Source organism: Anguilla rostrata, chromosome 9 (assembly GCF_018555375.3).
Source record: "Anguilla rostrata isolate EN2019 chromosome 9, ASM1855537v3, whole genome shotgun sequence".
In the NCBI taxonomy this organism is placed as follows: domain Eukaryota; kingdom Metazoa; phylum Chordata; class Actinopteri; order Anguilliformes; family Anguillidae; genus Anguilla; species Anguilla rostrata.
In genome coordinates, this window is record NC_057941.1 from 37103984 (window position 1) to 37126607 (window position 22624).

General features: G+C 39.0%; 1 protein-coding gene across 3 annotated transcripts in view; it reads left to right on the forward strand.

The window, feature by feature from the left end:
- The window catches only part of rb1 (retinoblastoma 1), a 195198-nt gene that overhangs the window by 83098 nt on the left and 89476 nt on the right, over positions 1-22624 (forward strand). For all 3 annotated transcript variants that reach the window (XM_064352020.1, XM_064352021.1, XM_064352023.1), the window contains 2 exons: positions 12417-12527; positions 13501-13640. In XM_064352020.1, coding sequence (XP_064208090.1) covers positions 12417-12527; positions 13501-13640 — 251 coding nt within the window. The remainder of the gene's footprint in view (positions 1-12416; positions 12528-13500; positions 13641-22624) is intronic.

Sequence of the window (22624 nt, forward strand, 5' to 3'; positions counted from 1 at the left end):
ATTGTCGTATTTATTAGGCTATATGAAATATGAATTATTATCCTATCTGTCTCTGAGGCGCTCTGAAATGTGCATTCTCTGCTAAGCTGAGCAATGGGTTGGTATATGTGTCTGACGTAGTGTTGCACAGTACACCGACACTTCAGCACTTTTTCGGTACTTAAAAAAACAAAAAACAAAAAAGAAACGGTTCGGTATTAGAATTTTCCGACGTTCGGTAGTTTTGCGTCAAATGTAAAAGCCAGGGACATGAGTCTCCCGCATTACCGATTGAGAGGATGAAAAGTGTAATTTGTCAGAATCTTCGCTAGATGGCAGTAGCAACTAAGGTTGGCAAGTGAGGTGACCTGCGCTTGTGGATTTTTTCGTGGTTGATACAGCGCAAGCTTAGACTCAGATCACTTCAGTAGCAATAGCTGTTCTAATTTGTAAATATTTTATTATAGGAAGATGCTGTATTGTTATTGAAATATGCTGTTTTTAAATATATTTTACAGTGAAAGACCTGTTTACAGATAATTTACTTTACAATTGTTAAATTTTCGAATTATATTTAATATAGTTTTCTATGGTTTAGTGTTGTAACACTATATTCCTATGCTTATTGATATGTTGAACAAGCTTCAACTTAAAGGTTGTTAGTAAACCAGGTTTTTAATAAACCGTGAATTCGAAAATGAGGTCATCCCTTGTGGACATTACGTTTCTGATCTATTAAGTAATTTCAGTATCGTTAGGTACCGAGTATTGAATCAGTATCGTTTCAGTATCAATTATCGTGATACTAAACCTGGTATCGGTATCAAAGTAAAAATTTTGGTATCATGACAACACTAGTGTGACGCTTTTTTTAGTTGTGGCATGGAAGCGCTGCAGCTGTACATACACACTGGGCCATCTAAGTGTTACGACATGCCATCTAAGTGTTACAACTTAGTAAAGGCCTTTACGGGAAGCGGCCAGGACACGTCCATGGCGACGCAACTAAGTCATCCGCCAGCGTCTCTTACCACAAAATTGGCCATAAGTCATCACTTTTTTATACAATCATCATGATATTCAGTAGATATGTTGGGTGAAGGCGTATGATCATGAGGACAGAGCCATTTCAAAATCGCTCCATAGGGGGCGCGATGGTGCCAATGCTTGGACCCCTCCCAACGCCGCTTGCGGCTTTAATTTAAGTTTTGTTTCTTTTAACGCGACGGGGAAAAGTGAACCGCCACAGAAAAATAGGAGGAGCTGGTCTGCTGGAAAGCAGGCCAGCTACAGAGCGGGGAACTGAAATAGCTGTTGTGGTTTCTTCACAAATGAGCCATTCCAACTCAAAATGATAGAATCACAAAAAAGGAATATCAACATCTTATGTGGCTACCTCTCATATTTGATAGTTAATCTGCTGCCATTGCCATTTAGCTATTATTGAATAGGGCAGATTTATGTGGGCTTTATATTTGAATTTGGAATCAGGACACAAGTGCTTAGTGGTGCTTGTAGAGGTGCCTCATGGTTCTGGCAGTGAAAGTTCTTGTGTGTGTGAGGGTGGAGTGATGACCATTAAATTGAAACGGGAGGTGTGGGGTCATTGAAATCAAGGTTTTTGTTATATTTATTCATATAATAATCCTCCTGAGACCCAGACATTCATGCATGTCCTCTGTAGAGGACATTACATTTGTATATAGATAGTGTATATATATATATATATATATAACATTATTCCTAACAGATTGTTTTTATTTTTTAATATTTGTATTTTCGAAGGTTACTTTAGATGTTCATTTGAAAATGCTCCAAAATGTCAGATCCCCCTCTTTTTCTTGCTGGTTCAATCTCAATGTCTCGGATTATTAAAGACCCCACTATGACTACATTTAAATGCTTTAAATTTCAAAAGCATCTAGACATCCCGTGCTTTCTCGTGTTTCTCAGTGTAACTTTGTTTTCCATGGATAAATGAATGTGCAAAATGCACTAGATGTGGGTAGTTCCGGGCATTGGATTAGCGTATACTTTTACAGGCTTTCTCCTGTACACGGATCTAATGTCAGCCACCATTTTGTCCAGCGTCGTTGCTGATGTCCCTGTTGATTGACAGTAAATTCAGCCAATCAGAGGTGATTTCAAAGCAGAGCGAATCGGAAGAGAGATTGGATAAGAGATAAGGGAATCGCAAACAGTACAGCGGCACAAATCGAGTGCTGCGAGAAGGTTAACATGGCGAAGACATGGTACTGAAAATGTTGTTTGTGCCCCTGTGTGTCCAGTTGGGCAGAAACTACAACTTTGACTATCACCAGCACCAGATGGAGAAACTAGAGAAAAAAAATTCCTGTGGACAGTGCTGGAAAAAGTGGACAGGATAATAAATAAGAAGACTGAAGATTTGAAATAACTGCCAAATGTTCAAGCAGGGTTATTTGTTTCATTTTTTCAATTCATGCACAGTATATCACTACTTTATAGTCAAAACACCAATATTTAATTAATGTTTAATAACCCGTTGCACGTAGAAACATATTTTAAATGTCTGTGAAGCTAAGCTCTGTGACTACACAAAGTCCCCTTTGTTACTAAACCAGTTTGAGATTTCTCTATCAATGAGCCAATTGGAGGGAAGTGTTTCTTTGTTTGATGCAGACTACTTTTGGTACTAATCATTTACAACACAAAGGAGCCAATTATGTTTGTCTCATACTTTTGGTTTTTGCTGACAGCAGATCTGCTGAGCACTGGGACAAAGAGATGCAAGGAATGTTACACAAACACCCAGCTGCATTTTCTCAGTCACCCTTTTATCCAGAAAGTACGAGATGCAGACACATTCAAGGAAAGCATTTTCTTTCCTATTCTTTCTTCTTTTTTTTTTTTTTACAATATGTTTTGTCATTTTCTTATTTTATGACATCACATCAACATACAGTAACAGTACAACAGTTTGCAGACCAACACGTACGTTGCACATACACACACACTCAACTTGCACCTACATCGGATAGAATATAAATAAAGCAAAATATTTCTCTACATTGTTTACAATTTCTTTTCAGGTAAAGCCTACATTTCCACCTTCCATGATGTGCATGTATGGTTCCCAGAGCTGAACAAAGTCTTTCTGCTTGCCTTTAGCAATGTAAGTTAGTCTTTCCAGAGCGATGCAATCCGCTAGCTCCCACATCCACATTCTCAATGATGGAGCGTCCATACTCTTCCAGTATAGTGCTATAGCTCTCCTGGCTTGAAGAAGTCCAAAATTCATAAGTTTAGTCTGTTTCGATGTTTGCAGTATGTCCTTTGGATATATTCCAAGCACACAGAGTTTGACACTCAAAGGAACTTTGGTATTAAACATCTCTGACAAACATTTTATAACATCTTTCCGGAAGTTTTGGATCTTCAGACATTCCCATAGACAGTGAATTAAAGTACCTTTCTCGTCTAAACATTTAGTACAAACATCTGGAATATTAGCAGACATATGATGAAGTTTGACAGGAGTTATGTACATTCTCATTAACCATTTATATTGAAGGAATTTAAACCTTGTATTTATTGTATGTGCTTGCGCTTTTAAACAAGCATCATTCCAATCCGTCTTGTCAATGTCTTCTTGTATATCAATTTTCCAAGCATTTAATTTATCTAGTGCTGATTCAGTACTATATGCAACCAATATGCTGTAATATTTAGATACGTGGCCCTTCCCTTCTAAATTTACAAGTGTTATTTCCTCAAGTTTTGATAAAGGTGGTATACATGTTATCTGTTTATATTTTGATGACATGTAGCTTTTTAACTGTAAATATTTAAATGTTTTTTAGGGATTTGATATCTCTGACATAATTGATCAAAAGAAAGCAAAATTCCGTCTGCATAAAGATCCATAATTTTCCGAATACCTTTTGGATTTCATGACCTAAATCCTCCATATTTTTTTACCAGATGTAAACTGTTCATTACCCCAAATAGGAGTAAATTGAGACAATACAGGCCTATATGTTTGTGTGCAGCATGCCAAACTGAAATTGTATTTTTAAGAAAAGGATTTTTTGTACGTTTCTTCAATGTCTTAATATCCAAAGAGTATAGATACAGATTTAATGGTAGATCTGGAATGGACTTTTGCTCGATGCTTACCCAGGCTGGGAGCGCTGTTGTACAGAAATAATATGATGCTGAGGTCAGTTGGGCAGCCATATAATACCATCTAAGATTGGGAAGTTTGGTAGCGGCAATAGGAGTGTTTGAAAATAATATTAAAATTTGGGTAGAATAGTCATCTTTATGATATTCATTTGTCCGAACATAGATATAGGCAAATTGGACCAGCGTTTCAGTGCTGCAGTTACTCCATCTACCAGGGGGTCATAATTTGCTAGAATTATTTCACTGAGTTTAGGAGTGATCCTAACACACAAGTACCTAAAACCATCAGTAGTTGTCGTAAATGGAGTATTTACTATGGGACTATGTCCGTCCTCCTTATTAAGAAACATTAATACTGATTTGAAGTTGTTAATTTTGTATCCAGAGAACCCCCAAAATCATCAATTAATCTCATCAGATTGGGAATACTATTTTTTTAATTTGTCAGGAAAAATATAATATAATCCGCTTATAAAGAAATGCGATGATCTATCCCCCCAATTGTAATGCCTGATAATCCTTTATGTGCTCTTACGGCCATTGCTGGAGGTTCAATCATTTGGTTTTAATATTAGGGTTATTGTAGCTAATCTTAATGAATCTGGGAGGGTTCCTTCAATAAGCGATTCTTCATACATGTCAAGAAGTGGCCTTACAAGTTGCCTTTTAAATGTTTTGTAGAACTCTATTGGTAACCCATCTGGTCCGGGTGCTTTACCGCTGTTAATATCCCCTATAGCTTCACAAAGGTCTTTTGCTGTTAATGGACTATCTATGCTATTTTTTCATCATCTGACATAGTCTGAAATTGCAATTGGTTAAGAAATGCGGTCTGAGCTTTTCTATTTTCTGTATCTTCTGATTTGTGTAGTAATTTATAAAAGTCTCTAAAATTATTATTTATCTCTAATAGGTCCATAGTTAAGTTGCCAGATATTGACTTTATACTATTAATTGTTCTTTCAGCTTGCGTTTTCTTTATCCTCCAGGCCAATAGTTTACCTGCTTTTCCCCTTGGACACAATATGTTTGTTTAGTCCACATCAAACTTTTAGCCACTTTGTCAGTTGTTAATTTATCATAATTAGCTCTCATGACAGATAGATTATGTAATTTGTCAGGGTCATTGTTATTATAAATTTCAGTCTCAGCTTTTTAAATTTGGTTTTCTAATGTTCGTAGTTTTTGGTTGTGCTGTTTGGTTTTAGAACTTGTGTAACTAATAATTTCTCCTTATATAGGCTTTAAATGCTTTCCATCTAATGCTGGCTGAAATTCCATCTGTATTTAATTCAAAATATGTATCAATGCGACTTTCCACAAATTTAACAAAAGCTGTATCCTGTAACAGATAAACTTGTAGCCTCCATCTTGAGCAATGTTCAAACCTACCCAAATGGATCTCCATAGATACTGCTGCATGGTCACTAATTACTATACTATTGTACCAGCATTTTATGACATTAGACAGTAGTTCCATAGAAATTAAAAAGTAATCAATACGTGAACGAGTTTTATATGAGCTTGAGTAACAAGAGTACTCTCTTTTGTTTGGGTTCTTCGTTCTCCAAACTTCAATTAATCTTAGATATTTCATATGATTACTCAGTGTTTTTCTAGTTTGTACATGAGTTGTATCAATTTGAGTGGATCTATCCAATACTGGGTCGGGGGCACAGTTAAAATCTCCTCCGATAATAAGAAGTCTCTCCAAGGCAGACGGTTAAAAATAGTCTTTCGAAAAATGATGGGTTGTCCTCATTAGGGCCATAGATATTTATAAGATTTAGTTTTTGTGACAAAATATTACCTTGAACAATAATATATTTCCCAAATGGGTCTTGGGTAATTTTTGTGATTTTAAATGGTATTGATTTGTGTATGAGGATAACTACCCCCCTTGCATGAGTACTATAGGAAGCATGAAGTACTTGGCCTGGCGATCTTTTACTCATGATGTATTTCTGAAGCTATCAAATGTGATTCCTGTGAAAAGACTAGACTGAAAGAAAAGACTTTGTATTTAAAGTAATAATCTCGAAGAATTTCATTAAAATTAATGTCTTAAGTCACTATCTATCGCTGCATTGGGTAACACAATGGTGATTGAGCCTATTTTTATATTAATTTATACTATTATTATTATCATAATTCATGATTAAAAAACTTGGTGTCTGTGGCGACATTCCCGGGAAAAAATCACAAGCGGCGCACAGTTAGTGACGCGTTTTTCATCACCCATCAGTGGTTGGTCCGCCAGAGAGGGTAGGCTGAACTAACGCAACAGGCTCGCTCTTCAGCTCTCTTGTGTGTGAGCGGCGTACTGTTTTTTCCGGTGTCTGCATGCGTTATAATAACAGAGAAAGGGGGTTTGGGGGAGTTATGGAACCCAAAAAAGTTTTTGTGTAACATGAGAGATCATATTATTTGTTGATGTAGATTTCGTATTACATTTAATGACAATGTAACTTTACTAAATTACATAGCTATTTGCACAGCAAACGCTAGCTACCGGACCATGTCAAGAAAGACAACATTAGTTTAGACAACGTTGACGAAAACTTGGCTTGTTTTGTTTATATTGTTTTGTGTGCATTAGCTAGTATTTTGAACGTTCAGAGTAATAACAGTAATGAAATGATCTGGGGAAAACCTTCGGGCCGCATGGAGACTATGCGTGTCCAAATATGTAAGAAAAAGAAAAGTGCTTAGCACGCTCTAAATTAAATTGTTGGGCCAATGCACATGGAAATGTTTAAACATGCACATGGAAATACATTCCAGCCAGACCCCTCCATTCCACTACCTCAGGATGCCTGGCACCTCCCCCTCTTCGCACTTGCGCTTCCCGATCACGTCTCCTGTCTGTTCTGGCCCCACGATGGTGGAATGACCTTCCTGTGGAGGTCAGAACAGCTGAGACCCTGACCACCTTCAAGCGACAACTGAAGACTCCTCTTCAGGCTGCACCTCTCCCCATCCCTCCCTACCTCCCTGTAATCTCTAAATTGACTGTAAGCTTAGGGTTGTAACTAGGTAGCTGTTTCTTAGTTGACTTAGTTAATGCACTCGTGTCTTAACTACTGCTTGTATTTTTTGCATTGACTGCGTTGTTGCTGTTCTTGTTTGTGTTAGTGTTAATCAGATTAACCTACAGGGTCCAAGTTAAACTATGCGGTTGTTCCCTGCACTTGGAACGGTACTTCTCTCTAGGGTTTTCAACACACTTGTTCCTCGTTATTCTTCCACACTTTGTTGTATGTCGCTCTGGATAAGAGCTTCTGCCAAATGCCTGTAATGTAATGTAAAATGTTTCACATTCACTCAAACGAGTGAGCAGACAAAATAACCTATATTGACCCATCATTAACCTATAATCAGTACCTTGGGTGTTTTTTTTTTTTTTTTTTTTGGTCATTTTTGCTGTTTTTGCTTGTTTTTTTGGTGGTGAAAGAACCATGCTAAACAACTAAAATATATTTAAATATCTGGTATCTGCAACCTGGTTTGCTGTCATGTAGATCACACTATACAGTGGTTGAGGTACTTTTATGAAATATTGGAACTGTTGCACTTACAGTTGAGGTGAAACGTTTACATACACCTAGGCTAAAGATATTGCCACATGTGGCTATATTTAAGGGCCTACCTTTAGAGCCACTGCCTTCTTGCCCTGTGGGGGAAAATCCAAACAACTCAGCCAAGACCTCAGAAAAAGAATTGCGGACCTCCACAAGGAGCAATTTCCAAACAACTGAAAGTACTGCGAGCATCTGTACAAACAATTGTATGCAAATATAAAAATCTGGGGACCACACAGACACTGCCTCGTTCAGGAAAGAGGCACAAATTAGCTCCCAGGGCTGAGCGAACTTTGGTTTGAAAGGTTTAATTGAACCCAAGACAACAACAAAGGAACTGGTGAAGGAGTTGGAGGCATCAAGGTACCAAAGTATCTACATCCACCATTAAGAGAATCCTACGTCGCCATGGCCTGAAAGGCTGTTGCGCAAGGAAGAAGCCCCTACTCCAAGACCGGTATAAAAAAAGCCAGAATGAAGTTTGCAGGTGATCACCAGGACAAAGATCTAGCCTTTTGGAGGAGTGTTCTCTGTTGGTGTCCGGGACACCGTGAGCCCGGCGGCTGTATGAACCCGTGAGATGTAGAACGTAGGCTATTTGAAAGGTGAACAGACAGTTAATGACCCAAATGCAAATATTCATGTAGGCTTTCATAGATTTAAAACAGCATTGAAATTACGTAAAAGAAAACTGGCAATAGAAAAGCTGTTCAAAAGCATCATCTTCCCTTAAAACGCTATTAGTCTCGAGTATTTAAATAAAGTTTACACTCCTGGGCAAATAAAAAAAAAAAAAAAGGGCCATGCAAGCCCAAAATGGCAAAATATTAAGCTTTTAATGGTCTTAACAACAAATCATTGGTCAGAAAATTAGCAATAATTAGACAAATGCACTCCTGAGACCTCCTGTGCCACCATTTGCTCGTTTACTTTTGCTGCAGTGAACTGTTTGGGGAAAAGCTAGAAACAGGGGAATTCACTTATACAGTAGACAAATTAACATAATGTCAAATAAGAGTCATGTTTTGTATATGGTTGCATATCATTTGCATGCCATGACTTCCTGATGTCTGTGACCTATCAACATCATCAGAGTCCGGATATCTTATTGCCAGGTTTCCTACAAGCGAGACAAAAACTCTTTGCATTTGGATCGATCTCTATGGGCATTGGGGGGTGGGACTAGATTCAGCTGTAAATTATGCTGATACAGTATGGAACGCATTTGTTGGCTAAATGGCTTTAAGTCATCAAGGGTCCAAGGTATCAAATGAGCCTCAAACCACCATGCTGCTGCAAGATGTGCAGTAGATAGCCTACTACAAGAATTGTTTCTCCTGAATATTTTTTCCATTGAGTTCAACAGGAAAATTAATCAGGAGAAACAATTCTTGTAATATCTACTGCATATCTGGCAGCAGCATGATGATTTGAGGCTTAGAGAACAGCAGCAATGGTTATGTGTGGGGTGGTGCTGAAATCTCACTTGTTTAGCAGGCGTCGAGGGCTAAGGGCGTGTACACACTGTCCGCCTTTTTCTGAGCTGCCTCCGTGTTTTTTTTACATGTAAACCTATGCGACCACACGGCAGAAAAAAGTAGCTCTGAAAAGGCGGTGTATCACCCACCTTCCCTAAAAAACAAAAATGGCGGGCAGTGTGTGTGTACATGCCCTAATGTGGGGGCCTCCTCTGTAACTTGTTTTACAAATTGTAGAGGGGGAATATGACTTGGCCACACAGCCGGCGGTGGCTATGGGCAAACGTGTCTTGCCCACCCAATCAAACGTTCCATCCAACAGACCACCCCCCCGCCCTCAGTAGTTTTTTTTTTTTTTTTTTTGCTTTAATCCCTGTATACATCATTGTAGAGAATTGTGCTTTGCCATTTTCGGTACTTTGCGTTTAATAAACTTTATTACATTTACACGGTTGTCTGTATTGCTATTACTCTTGTGTTGAATTTAGTCAGCCACTGCTAATCAAAAGAACTTTATAGAATATTTTCGCCTCTTAGCTAAATCATTTATATTAATTTAGTATTAGCTGAATGTATGATATTATGATTTGGTTGAGATTGACTATTAATGTGTAATTTTAATAATTTAATTATTAATTTAAAGTGCTAATTTATAGTTTGTATATTTAAAATTATGAGGCTGATTATGCTATATATGGAGGAAAATGGGTGAGGCTTTTAAACCGAAGAACACCATCCCAACTGTGAAGCATGGGGGTGACAGCATCATGTTGTGGGGGTGTTTTGCTGAAAAAGGGACTGGTGCACTTCAGAAAATAGATGGCATCATGAGGAAGGAGGGTTATCTAGAAATACTGAAGCAACACCTCAAGACAGCAGCTAGAAAGTTAAAACTGGGTCTTCCAACAGAACAATGATTCTAAGCATACCTCCAAAGTTGTAACATAATGGCTTAAAGACAACAAAGGGAAAGGCCAAAAAGCCCTGACCTGAATCCCATAGAAAATTTGTGGACTGAACTGAAAAAATGTGTCCGAGCAAGGAGGCCCATAAACCTGACACCAGTTGAAATTGATGTTACACCAGTTTTGTCAGGAGGAATGGGGAAAAAATGGTGACAAAGTATTGTGAGAAGCTTGTAGAAGGCTACCCCAAGCATTTGACTTGAGTTAAGGAATTAAAAGACAATGCCACCAAATACTAACAAAGTATATGTAAACTTTTGACCCACTGAAAATTTGATATAGTACATAAGATGATGAATTTGTCTTAGCTATCATTTTGAAATGACCTCTTGTGAACATAAAGTAGATACCCCGATTGACTTAACACAGGAAATGTATGGTAACATGAAATGTGTGAAGTTGTGAAAAATTGTTTGAATGTATTTAGCTGAGGTGTATGTAAACTTTTGGCCTCAACTGTAGGAATTTCACATTTAAATTGACATTAGCCCACAAGTGCTGATAATCAGTTTTCCGTGATACAATACCTTCTGACGTGGTACAGTGGGATGGTACAGAGCCTACTATTTATTCTAAAGTCTTATTCTTTTGCAATATTTTTCAACTTTATAGTTGATAGTGATATTTTTCTGTGAATTTACAAAAGCGCCCTCTTAACCCCTTCACGCAAACCCCTATCGGCCACAACACCGGTGTCTTGAGATTGCTCAAAACTTAATTGACAAACAATTCTTTTGTCCACTAGAGAGCAGTATAAGCGTTCCAGTGATGTGTGACATGCCTAATTGGATGTCTGCAGTGATTTAAGTCAGAGTGTAACACCAAGATTGGTTGCACTGTTACTGCTTTATATATTCAGCTACAGTGTTTGCAGGAGATAAACTCCCACTCAGTGAGGCATAATTGTTGTTTTCCTTTAATTTATATTAATCTTAAATATAAAATACTATTAAACTTTTCAGCACACGGCAGCTATCCGGTTGGTAGCCTAATGCTAATGGTCATATGGAAGCTGGCGGAAGATAATTGATCTAGATCATTTCACCTTTCATAGCCATCAAGGAATTATTTATAACTCGAAGGGCAAAGAAGGGTGCCTCAGTGCAAAAAGTATAAAACTGGGCTTTCTTCAATTCAGTTCAAGGCACTCTCGTTGGAGGAAGGAATGAGTTTTAAAAAAGCCTTTATTCAATTGGCATGAGGAATTTAAAAAAACCAGTCAATGCCAACGCGTTTTGGCCACATCAGCCTTCCTCCAACTAGAGTGCCTTGAACTGCATTGAAGAAAGCCCAGTTTTATGCTTTTTGCACTGAGGCACCCTTCTTTGCTCCCTTCGAGTTATCTCTGCCCTTTTGTTCAATGAGCTCCTTGTTGGTTCGTCCTGATCTCCAGAGCTTGTAGATATTTCTGTACTTGAGCACCCAGTGATTGTTCTGTTTTTCTTAATTATTTATAACTATTTCCTTATACAATGTTGATATTGAGATTTAATCACGTTAATACATATGTTTAGGAAAAGTCACAAAGGGGAAGCCATTGGCTGTGAATTTTCACGGCCAGTATCGATTTTCTTCATGACTATTGTCATGAAGAAAACTATTGTCGATTTCACTTCATTTAATAACTAAATTATGAAAATAAACTAAACTAAGTTAGTATTGAAAATGGTACAGCTGTCTTGTTCATGTAAGCCATTTCCCAAGTCTGTGATGCACACATCTGGAGTTATAGAGCCTTAAATAGAACACCCCCTCAATGGATAAGGATAAACCAGATTTAGCGTCTGTGGAAAAGGGGTAAAATCAGTTGTTTCTAATGAATAAAATCTCAAGTTAAGTGGCATTAGAATATTTAGCATACAGTCTTTTTAGAAATGCCAGTGCTAACCTTTTTGTCTATTCATGGGAATTTCTCTGATTTACTCCTAAGAAAGCACTTGCCAAAAAAGCTCTTCAGCAGGTATGTGAATCTGTCAAGTCTGAATAGGGCCCTATGTGCACATGGAAGAATGTAAATAGTTAAACCTTTGCGGAGTTGTTTCAAAATTTGTGAATCTGTACCAAGACCACTGGCAGTTGAACACTGTAAAGATGTCTATACACTTTGTTGTACGTCGCTCTGGATAAGAGCGTCTGCCTAATGCATGTAATGTAATGTAATGTCTCCAGCTTGACCTCAAGTCCCAACCCCCAAAATGAGTCTCTCAAGTCTGTGTTTGTCCTGGCCATATCTCTGCTGTCTTCAGGAAGGGTGCTGCAGATGGAGGATGACCTAGTGATTTCCTTCCAGCTGCTCATGTGTGTACTGGAGTTCTGCATTCGGCGCAGCCCTCCCTCCCTGCTCCTGCAGCCTTACAGTAAGCTCCACCCCTTCTGTCCCTCTCCCAGACTGCTCCTGTAGCCTTACTGTAATCCCTGTTCTGAAGGCCCCTCCCCATCCCATGCTCCTGATGCCCTTCACAAAGTCCCAACCCTGTTGCCCCTCCCTCACTGATACAACAAGCATACATTATGTGAAGCCACTAATCTATCTCCCCCAGCAACCCTACAGTAGAAGCCTCAACACATTCCATGCATTCATCTACACACCAACATGTGGGCATGGGCTCGCAGTCTGTAGCATTCAAACATGCATACTTTTGTTCTCATTCAAGGTGTTTTCATGGCAAGTTGTCATACTGCAACACCGCATGTGGTGCTGTGCGTGAAGCACAGTAAAGAAGCTGCTGTTATCCCAGCCCAGTTTACTGATTTGAATCTTTGTCTAATTTCCAGATGAAAAATGTTACAGAAACACTCAAATGTTATTATGTTATAATCAGATTGATAAATGCTGAAGTATCATGATTTGTTTCAATATTTTTTCATTAACTTGTTTAACTAGCATTCTGTTGGTTGCAAGTCTTTTGCATGTTCACTAATGAGTGAATTCTGTTATGATTGTAAGTAGGGTGACAACGTGTTGGATCTCAGAGAAAGAGGACAGGAACGGGAGGTCATAGTGAACATAATATACAGGAGCTCATGCACACTGGCATGCGCCGACTTTCAAAAAGAGCTTAAATTGGCCATAAGCCTCATCTTCAATGCTTTGCCCGCACTAAACATTTTTCATATTCATTTTTACTGAATGATAGCATTGCTTTAAATTATTCTTGAATTACAATTTTCTGAAGTCAAAAAAATGCTTGTAATGTTTGTAGTTGTAAGGTATTACATGTGGAAGGAATAGAACTGCTCACTGTAATCAACACATTGCAAACTTCCTGTTTAACAGTGAACGTCAAATCAGTCATTATCTCACAAATAACAAACCACCCTTCCCCACAGAAACGGCTACAAACAGGCTGGTTCAGCCCATGACTCGGACATCCCGGCGCAATCACAGCAAAGGTAAACCCCGCTCCCCTGAAGTGAACCTGCATCTTCTGGAGACCCTCTGCAAGGAGAATGAGTGCAGTGTGGATGAGGTGAGACTGCACCCTCTAAGAGTAGGAGTGGGGAACCTATGACATCTGGTCCTGATATAGCCCATGGATCCGTTTGATGTGGCTTACAAAAAAATGTAATTAACAATAAACAAAAAATATTGTGCTTTACTCTGCTTTATTTCATTCTCCATCCAGCAAGATGGGCTGACGCATGGGCTCTTGGACTATCAAAGCTTTGTAAATAGAAAGCTTAAGTAATTCATTGATTATTTAAAAATTTTCTTCTGCTGTGTCATGAAAAAGTTTAGTATTTTTTTAGAATTTTAGAAGTTTAGAATTTTAGTATTGTGTTTTTGCGGTAGAGCAGAATGAGTTAATTTCCTCTAACTGTCTCTAACTGTATATTTTATACCTGGCAATGGAAAATGGCTACTAAAAAGAAAATTTTGCCAAGAAAATTTTTATGGTTTTTAAGTTTCTCCTCTCATAGTTTGTTTTAAATGTCATTTGTGTGTATTTCGAATGTTTACTTTGCTTGTTTAGTTAGGATACTTGTGCTAGTGATTGACTGATGTTACATTTTTACATGCTGGTAGCTAATTTTGTGAGACAAATCTGACACTAATCAAATCAAAATCGAAACAATTTTATTTTTATCTAGCCTTTTTTACGGAAAGCTGCAACAAATACGCTTTACAGAGTAGCAAGGCAAGAATCAGAGCAAAAAGAGCAAATAGAGCAAACAGCAGTTCTGAACCCCAAAATAGCAAGTACATAAGGTAAAATCTCCCAGTGGGGGGGAGAACCCTCAAATGGTGGTGAGAAAAAACTCTACAATGGGAAGAAATCTTGAGAGGAACCTGGCTATACTGGTTAGCCTGGTGTAAAGTAGCAGTAGAATGGAATGTGGCAGAAAGGCAACTAGGGATCTATCACTGCAAATAGAATGGGTTAAGCAGGTAACAGCTGAGGTGAAAGTAAACAGGAATAATAGATGACCAAATGGTATAGTTCAGTTTAGAGGAGCCGGGTGACCGATCTGGAGCTCCAGGCTGCCTCAAGGGATGGGCAGTGGAGAAACAGGGCTGAAACAGGGCTGAAGGAGTCCGAGACTGTAGAGTGAGGGACAGGGTTGGTGCTCTCCCGTGGACTCAGCTGGAAACAGGCTAGAGCAGTCTTTGAACTCAGGGTGTGGTAAGGGGCGGGAGCCCCATGGAAAGAGAAACAGAGAAGACAAGGTTATGGCTAACTTGACACTTGATGCTAAGCTACCTAGTGTGTCAACTCCGTAAGGCCAACTTGACACTTGAGGCTAAGCTAACTAGTGTGTCCACTCCATAAAAGCAAGCTTGACACTTTAACGCTAAGCTCCCTACCCAGGCCGGACATCCATGTTTAATTTCATAACCTCTGTGATTATATTTGACCATTTAACATGATTATAGGACAGTGGGAATGGCTAAATATAGGACTGACTAAAGAGGTAAGTTTTAAGCCTACACCTAGACAGAGTGTGTCTGAAGCCCGCACATACATGGGGAGATGGTTCCATAAGACAGGTGCTTTATGAGAGAAGGTTGACCACCCATCGTAATTTTAGATACACATGGAATTTTCACATAACCAGCATCTTGTGAACGAAATACTCTTGGAGGAGAGTAAGAAATAAGTAACTCACTGAGATAGTCGAGGGCTAAACCATTTAAAGCTTTGTAAGTTAACAAGAAGATCTTAGCCCATTTAGAATTGACTTAACATAACATAATATAATGACGAGAACAGGCCATTCAGCCCAACAGTGCTCGCCATTTTCCTAACTAAATTAGTGCTCTGATTACCTATAGACTAGTTAGTATCTAACACTGTATCAAGCCTAGTCTTGAAAATCCCCAGAGTTTCTGCCCCTACTACATGACCTAGAGGCTATTCCACACATTGACTGCTTTCTGTGTGAAAAAATTCTTCCTAATGTCTGAATGGAATCTACCTTTTGTTAATTTCCATTTATGTCCCCTTGTTCTACTAACAGAACTCAACCTGAAGAATCTCTTGTAGTTCACTTTGTTGATCCCCTTTATGAATGCCTCAATCAAATCACCCCTGAGTCTCCTTTTACTAAGCTTGAAGAGGTTAAGCATCTTAAGTCTTTCCTCATAGCTTTTATCTTTCATACCAGGAATCAATTTTGTTGCTCTTCTTTGAACTTTTTCCAGAGCCTCTATATCTTTCCTGTAGTACGGTCCCCAGAACTGCACACAATACTCCAAGTGTGGTCTAACAAATGTATTGTATAAGATTTTGGTTATATATCCCAGCATCCTGTTGGCCTTTTTTACTGCGACAGTGCAGTGTCTAGAACCTGAAAAGCATTGATTAACCATTACTCCCAAGTCTTTTTCAAACTGAGCACATTCCAATTTTGTTCCTCCCATAAAGTGATCCTGCCTAATATTTTTATTTTTTGCCATTTTTCTCCCATTTAATCCCCAATTTAATCGTTACACCAATTCCCCGTTTGTATCACGGTCCTGGTCGATGCGCTACCCTACTGTTCGTCTGGGGAGGGTGTAGACTACCACATGTCTCCTCTTATACATGTGGAGTCGCCAGCTGCTTCTTTTCACCTGAAAGTGAGGAGTTTCACTGGGAGAGCGTAACGCGTGCGGAGGTTCACGCTATCTCCCCCAGATCCCCTCCCTACTGGACAAGCGCCCCGACCAACCAGTAGGAGTTGCTAATGCAACGATCAGGACTCTCACCCTCACTGGCTTCCCACCCATGAACACTGCCAGCTGTGTTCGTAGGAACGTCTGACCAAGCCAGAAGTACCGCTGCCGGGGATTGAACTGCGGTGCTGCCTATTATTTTTATTTCCCACATGCAGAACTTTACATTTGTCTATAATACATTTCATTTGCCAGGTTTTCGCCCACTTCTGGATTCTATTTTAATCTTCTTGGATTACTTTAGTAGCTTCCAGACTATTAGCTGGGCCTCCCAGTTTTGTATCATCTTCAAATTTGGTTAATGTACTTTTTATGTCCCTGTCGAGGTCATTGATATAAATGAGGAAGAGTAGTGGTCCCAGCACTGATCCTTATGGGACTCCACTTTTAACAGCTCCCTGCTCAGATAATATCCCCCTACTACTACTCTTTGTGTTCTACCCTGTAGCCAGTTCTGAATCCAGTCTGAAATACATCCTCTAATTCAAAAGTCCTTCCCCCTGAGCAGGGACTTATTTGGGGGTAAAATGAAGTCCCCGGAACTTAGACCCTAGTTCCTGCAGTGGAAATGCACTGAGTTCCTCAAAAGGTTCCTAGTTCCTGGGGAAAGTTCCTGTGGTGGAAACGCAGCTTTTGAGTACTCCTTGGGTATATACCATCAGGACCAGCTGCCTTGTTTGTCTTAAGTTTAAGTAATTCATGTAGGATATGTAGTGTTTAGATTTTGGCCTTAGAGAGGGAATCAGTGAATAAGAATGTGGCCTGGCCTCCCCGTCACAAGCATCAAAGCAAATGTGATTGGGGCAATATAAAATCACTGATACCCTAATCTAGGCTGACAATCTAGAAGAGATAAACCAGATGACACAAGACACCATATCGGGGGTCGGAGACCCTACATACCTAACATTTCCCTTTCCCATGTCCTCTTTAAGTTTGAATGCAATCTTTAGGTAGGCCAGTCCTTGTCATAAATTAGTCTGACCCCCCTTCCCTTCTATCCTACACCTTAACTCAGCATCGCCCAATCAGGGCAAAACATCCTCAAGCCGTGCTGGGTAAGGTATTTAAGATTGCCACAGGATAAAGTTTATGTGCTGCGTTGGTGTCAGAGCCTGGAAGAAGAAGAGTTCTGCTCTTTTTATTTTGGTGGTGGTTCCTTGGTTGTGTGCTTTTAGCTGGTTTCCTTGTGGCGCTTATACTGGAAGTGGGTGATACTTTGGCAAGGTCTGGCCGATCCGTTTCTCTCTCTCTTTCTCTTATCCGTCTCTCTCTCTATATTCTGGTATTTCTAGGTTAGTTGTTTAATGTTTTGCTGGATGTCTTCTGTTGTGTAATTTAAAAGTAGTGTGCCTGCATTCAATAAATAAGGTATGTTTTCAATTCATTAATATAATTGACTGCTTCTTATTGAATTGAATTACTTAATCTGAAAACCTGATATACAGCTTGTTTTGACTTGTTGGTTGATTCCACCAGTTTTCTGTAGACTGACCTATCAAATAATTTGGTGATTTAATTGATAATTCTAATTTTAAACATAATTATTAAATTAAATCTAATAAAATATTTTACACGTAGGTGAGGGGTTCTAGCATGCAATATCACTTGGTTCAGTATTCAGAGTGCTGAACAGTTTAACAAGGGCATTGACTGTTGGAACCGCTGGATTCAGGAATTAACATTCTTAATTAATCCTTGCTTGTCTGACAATGTAGTACTTTTTTATCCTCTATTTCAATATCTGATAAGACTTCCTGAGTACTGAATATGCCTTCCAGTCTATTAGTAAACTCTTCTCTAGTAAAACTCAACAAAATAACTATTTAAGGCATTGGCAATGTATTTATTCTCAGAAAGCAATGCTTCTTCATTTTTGATGCACCTAATATCCTCTAACTTTTCTTTTCCTACTACAGTATTGAAAAGTGTTTAGGATTATGTGGCAAGCTGAGTGCCACCGCTCGGTTTAACAGACGAGAGAGAGACGGGATTTATTTCCAGGACGCGAATGCGTCTTTTTATTTTGCGGCCGTCACGCGGCTTTCGGTTTTGTAACAAATACAAAGCTGTGCTGCAGGTTCTGGCAGCACTTCCTCTGTCTCCAGTCAGCCCCCCGTCTGCCTCCGTAGACCGCCTTTTAAGCGCCCAGGCTCACTGTCGAGGTAATCAGCACATTGTCAATCAATCAAACAATTAAACATCCGTGCTGATTAGCAATCCCCCACAGCTGTGGCGTAGAGTCCGAGAGCCGCCCCGCTCACTCTCTCTCTGCAGCCAACGCAAAACCACGCCCACCCTACCACAGATTACTTTTTGCATCTACGGCAATTTGTCTTTGAAAGAGCCTCTTGGCTTCCCGTAGATATTTTTTAACCTTAGCACGCACATTACAATATACAGCCCTATTACTCTCAGTGCTGTTATTTTTATAATCTTATTCAGTTTTGATTTTTTTCTCAAACTATCCCGTATGGCTTTGTTTATCCACTGGGGGGAGCACTTCTTCAACTTACTTTCTTACCTTTGGAATAAATTCACTTTGCGCCTCAAGAATAGTCATTTTGAACCTACCCCACTTTTCATGTGGGTAATAATAAACTTGAACTTGAACTCAACCAGTTGGCAATGGTGGCAAACAAACTCGCCCTGGAAATCACTTTCCAGAAGCGCGATCATCCTGCAACCCTCACACAGCTTTGGCCACATTTTTAGGCCCTAACCATCACCCTATCTCTCTGTCTAGATTAAGTTACTGCTGAAATGGAAGCACCAAGACCTCACTTTAAAAAAATGTGCAGGTGGTTCTGGACAACAAGCAGCAGAAACCGCAGAGGAAAAATAAATAAATGAGGAACTTTTATCTAACGTTAACATGAAAACGAATCCCTGCAGTTATAATGAACTAGCTTAGCTAGCTTTATACTAAGTAGCAATGACCGAAGGAACACTTGTATTAGGCAATATTCTAATTATATCTCAGAACAAAAAACAACCCAAAATGTAGCTGGAATAAATTAATAATAAACTACAGCTAATGCTAGAATGTAAAAATGGCGCAACAGAGACACCAAGCCCTCAAATTGAAAGTGTGCAGGTGGCTCCGGACAACTAGCAGCAGAAACCGGAGAATAAATAAACAAAAATAAGGCACTTTTAACTATCTAACATTAAGCATTGAATAAATAACACTAAAATGAACTACCCTGAGTAGAATCCCTCTAGTTATAATCAACTAACTTGGCTATCTTTGTACTAAATAGCAATGAATGGAGGAACCCCTGTACTAGGAAATATTTTGTTTATCTCAGAACAGACTAAACTAACATCTACCCAGAATCAGATTATAATTTTATAATTAAAGCCGCAAGCAGCGTTGGGAGGGGTCCAAGCAGTGGCACTATCGCGCCCCCTATGGAGCGATTTTAAAATGGCTTTGTCCTCATGATCATATACCTTCACCCAACATATCTACTGAATATCATGATAAGCAATGGATTGGAATATGTGTCTGACGTAAAATATTGAGGACTTATGGCCAATTTTGTGTTAAGAGTCGCTGTCAGATGACTTGGTTGTGTCGCCATGGATGTGTCCTGGCCGCTTCCCGTAAAGGTCTTTACTATGTCGTAACACTTAGATGGCATGTCGTAACACTTGAATGGCCCGGTGTGTGTGTACAGCTGCAGTGCTTCCATGCCGCAACTAAAAAAGGCGTCACACTAGTGTTGTCATGATACCAAAATTTTGACTTTGATACCGATGCCAGGTTTAGTATCCTGATAATTGATACTGAAACAATACTGATTCAATACTGAAATTACCTTAATTGATCAGAAACGTAATGTCCACAAGGGTTGACCTCATTTTCGAATTCACGGTTTATTAAAAACCTGGTTTATTAACAACCTTTAAGTTGAAGCCTGTTCAGCATATCAATAAGCATAGGCCTATAGTGTTACAACACTAAACCATAGAAAACTATATTAAATATATTTCAAAAATTAAACAATTGCAAAGAAAAATTTTCTTTAAACAGGTCTTTCACTTTTAAATAAATCTAAAAACAGCATATTTCAATAACAATACAGCATCTTCCTATAATAAAATATTTACAAATTAGAACACCTATTGCTTCTGAAGTCAACTGAGTCTAAGCTTGCGCTGTATCAACCACAAAGAATGCACAAGGGCAGGTCACCTCACTTGCCAACCTTAGTTGCTTAGTTGCATACCAGCGTGTTTTGGCGCGTTTACACAGAACTCAAATACTATCAATAAAATGGTTTAGCTATTTCTCAGCATAACGACAGATTCAAAGAGTAAACGAACTCACCAGATATTGTCTTCAAAAGGACCCATGCCAAAGAAAAGTAATTATTCATCCTGTCAAAAAGCTTTTAGTAACACACTTTTTTCTTCCATTTTTTTCCCCGACGTTCAGACGCTCCCCTCACTGATAAAAACTGGACCCTACGGTGTCAGATTACTTGCGTCCCCATGGATGTCGCTTGCCGTAAAGAAGTTTACTAGATGTCGTAGCACTTAGATTTGGAGCTCCAGCTCTTCCGCAGCCCAACTAATAAAAAAGTCCAAATGGCGGGCAACCAATATGGCGGACATAGGTGGTGCCAATGACAAAGTTGTAGAGCACGTTCAAATGCATAGGTCGATGAAGTTTTGTGTTGATCTAACTTATGGTGTGGGAGTTATGGCCTTTTACGCATGACCCTTTGTTATAGCGCCACCATCTGGCCGACATAGGTGATTTTTAGTTCCTGAGTAGTGGGGGGCTAACTAAATTTGGTTGCTCTAGGACTTTTGGTTGCTGAGCCTCAGACACTTTTAGTGGAGAAAAATAAGAATAATAATAATAATAATAATAATAATCCTAACAGATACAATAGGGTTCCACCAGCTTCGCTGCTTGGACCCCTAATAAACTACAGCTAATGTTAGCATGTAACAAAAAGGTCAAATTTAACTACTATAATATTTTGCTCCTGAGGGGTTCAAAAACCACAGAAAAAACCCACGTTCAGCAAGAAGGAGGCCAAATTATTTAACCGGCCAGTTTTGCTAGCCCGAGTGCTTAACTGAGGAAAAAAGTGGAAAAGCCCCCCCTGTCCCCTAATGGCAACAAAGATTTTCACCTTAGGAGCAAACCCGTCTTACCTTACTTATAATATGGGGGTTTAGTTTAAACAAAAAGCCCAAAATAATATCAAATACACACTTAAAAGCACAATACAATCCTGCAACAAACTTTTTCATACACTCCTCACTCTTTCCACCACAAACAGGAAGTGCGTGTCAGACACAAGCAATCGAGCAGGAGAGCAGCTTAGGGTGGTGCAGTAATAAGGAAGGAGCATTGCTTTATAAGAATAAGGATATTGCTGATTCCTTAAATAGTTACTTTGAGGGTTTTACTTGAACAGGTTGCAAATAGTCTATAAGGCATATTCAGTACTCAGAATGTCTTAGCAGATTCTGATATAAAGGGTAAACAAGTACTGGATAAAATACATAATCTAAAGAAAATAAGGCCGCAGGTCCTGATGACATATACCCAAGGGTATGCAAGGATTTAGGTGAGGTCATCTTTAAAAAAACTGGCGGATTTTAGACTGTCTTTAGAAACTGGAGAAATACTGGAGAACTGGAAGCGAGGTAATGTAATACTAGTATATAGGAAAGGCGACTGTACTGATCCACGAAACTACAGGCCTGTCAGTTTAACTTGCATCACATGTAAAATACTAGAATCAATCATTAGAGACAAGTTAATAGTGTTTCTTGAAACTTGACATCCTAAGGAATAACCAGCATGGTTTTTTTTTTTTTTTCAAAAAGTATTTGATAAGGTACCACATGAGAAATTTATCAGCAAAATGAAGATAGTAGGAATTACAGGATGTATTACAGAGTGGATTTGGATGAGCATTTGTAGGAGGGATCTTATCTGAGGAGACTAAATGTGTGCAGTTCTGGGGACCATACTACATGAAAGATATAGTGGCTCTGGTAAAGGTTCAACGAATACAAACCAAAGTGATTACTGATATGGAAGACAAAAGCTATGCGGAAAGACTGAAGATGCTTAATCTCTTCAAGTTTAGTAAATTGAGATTTAAGGGTGATTTGATTGAGGCTTATAAATTCGTAAAGGTAATTAACAAAGTGTACTACAAGAGATTCTTCGGCTTGAATTCTGTTAGTATGACGAGGGGACAAAGAGAAATACGCGAAAGGTAAATTTCACAGACATTGGGAAGCATTTTTTTCATGGAGTAG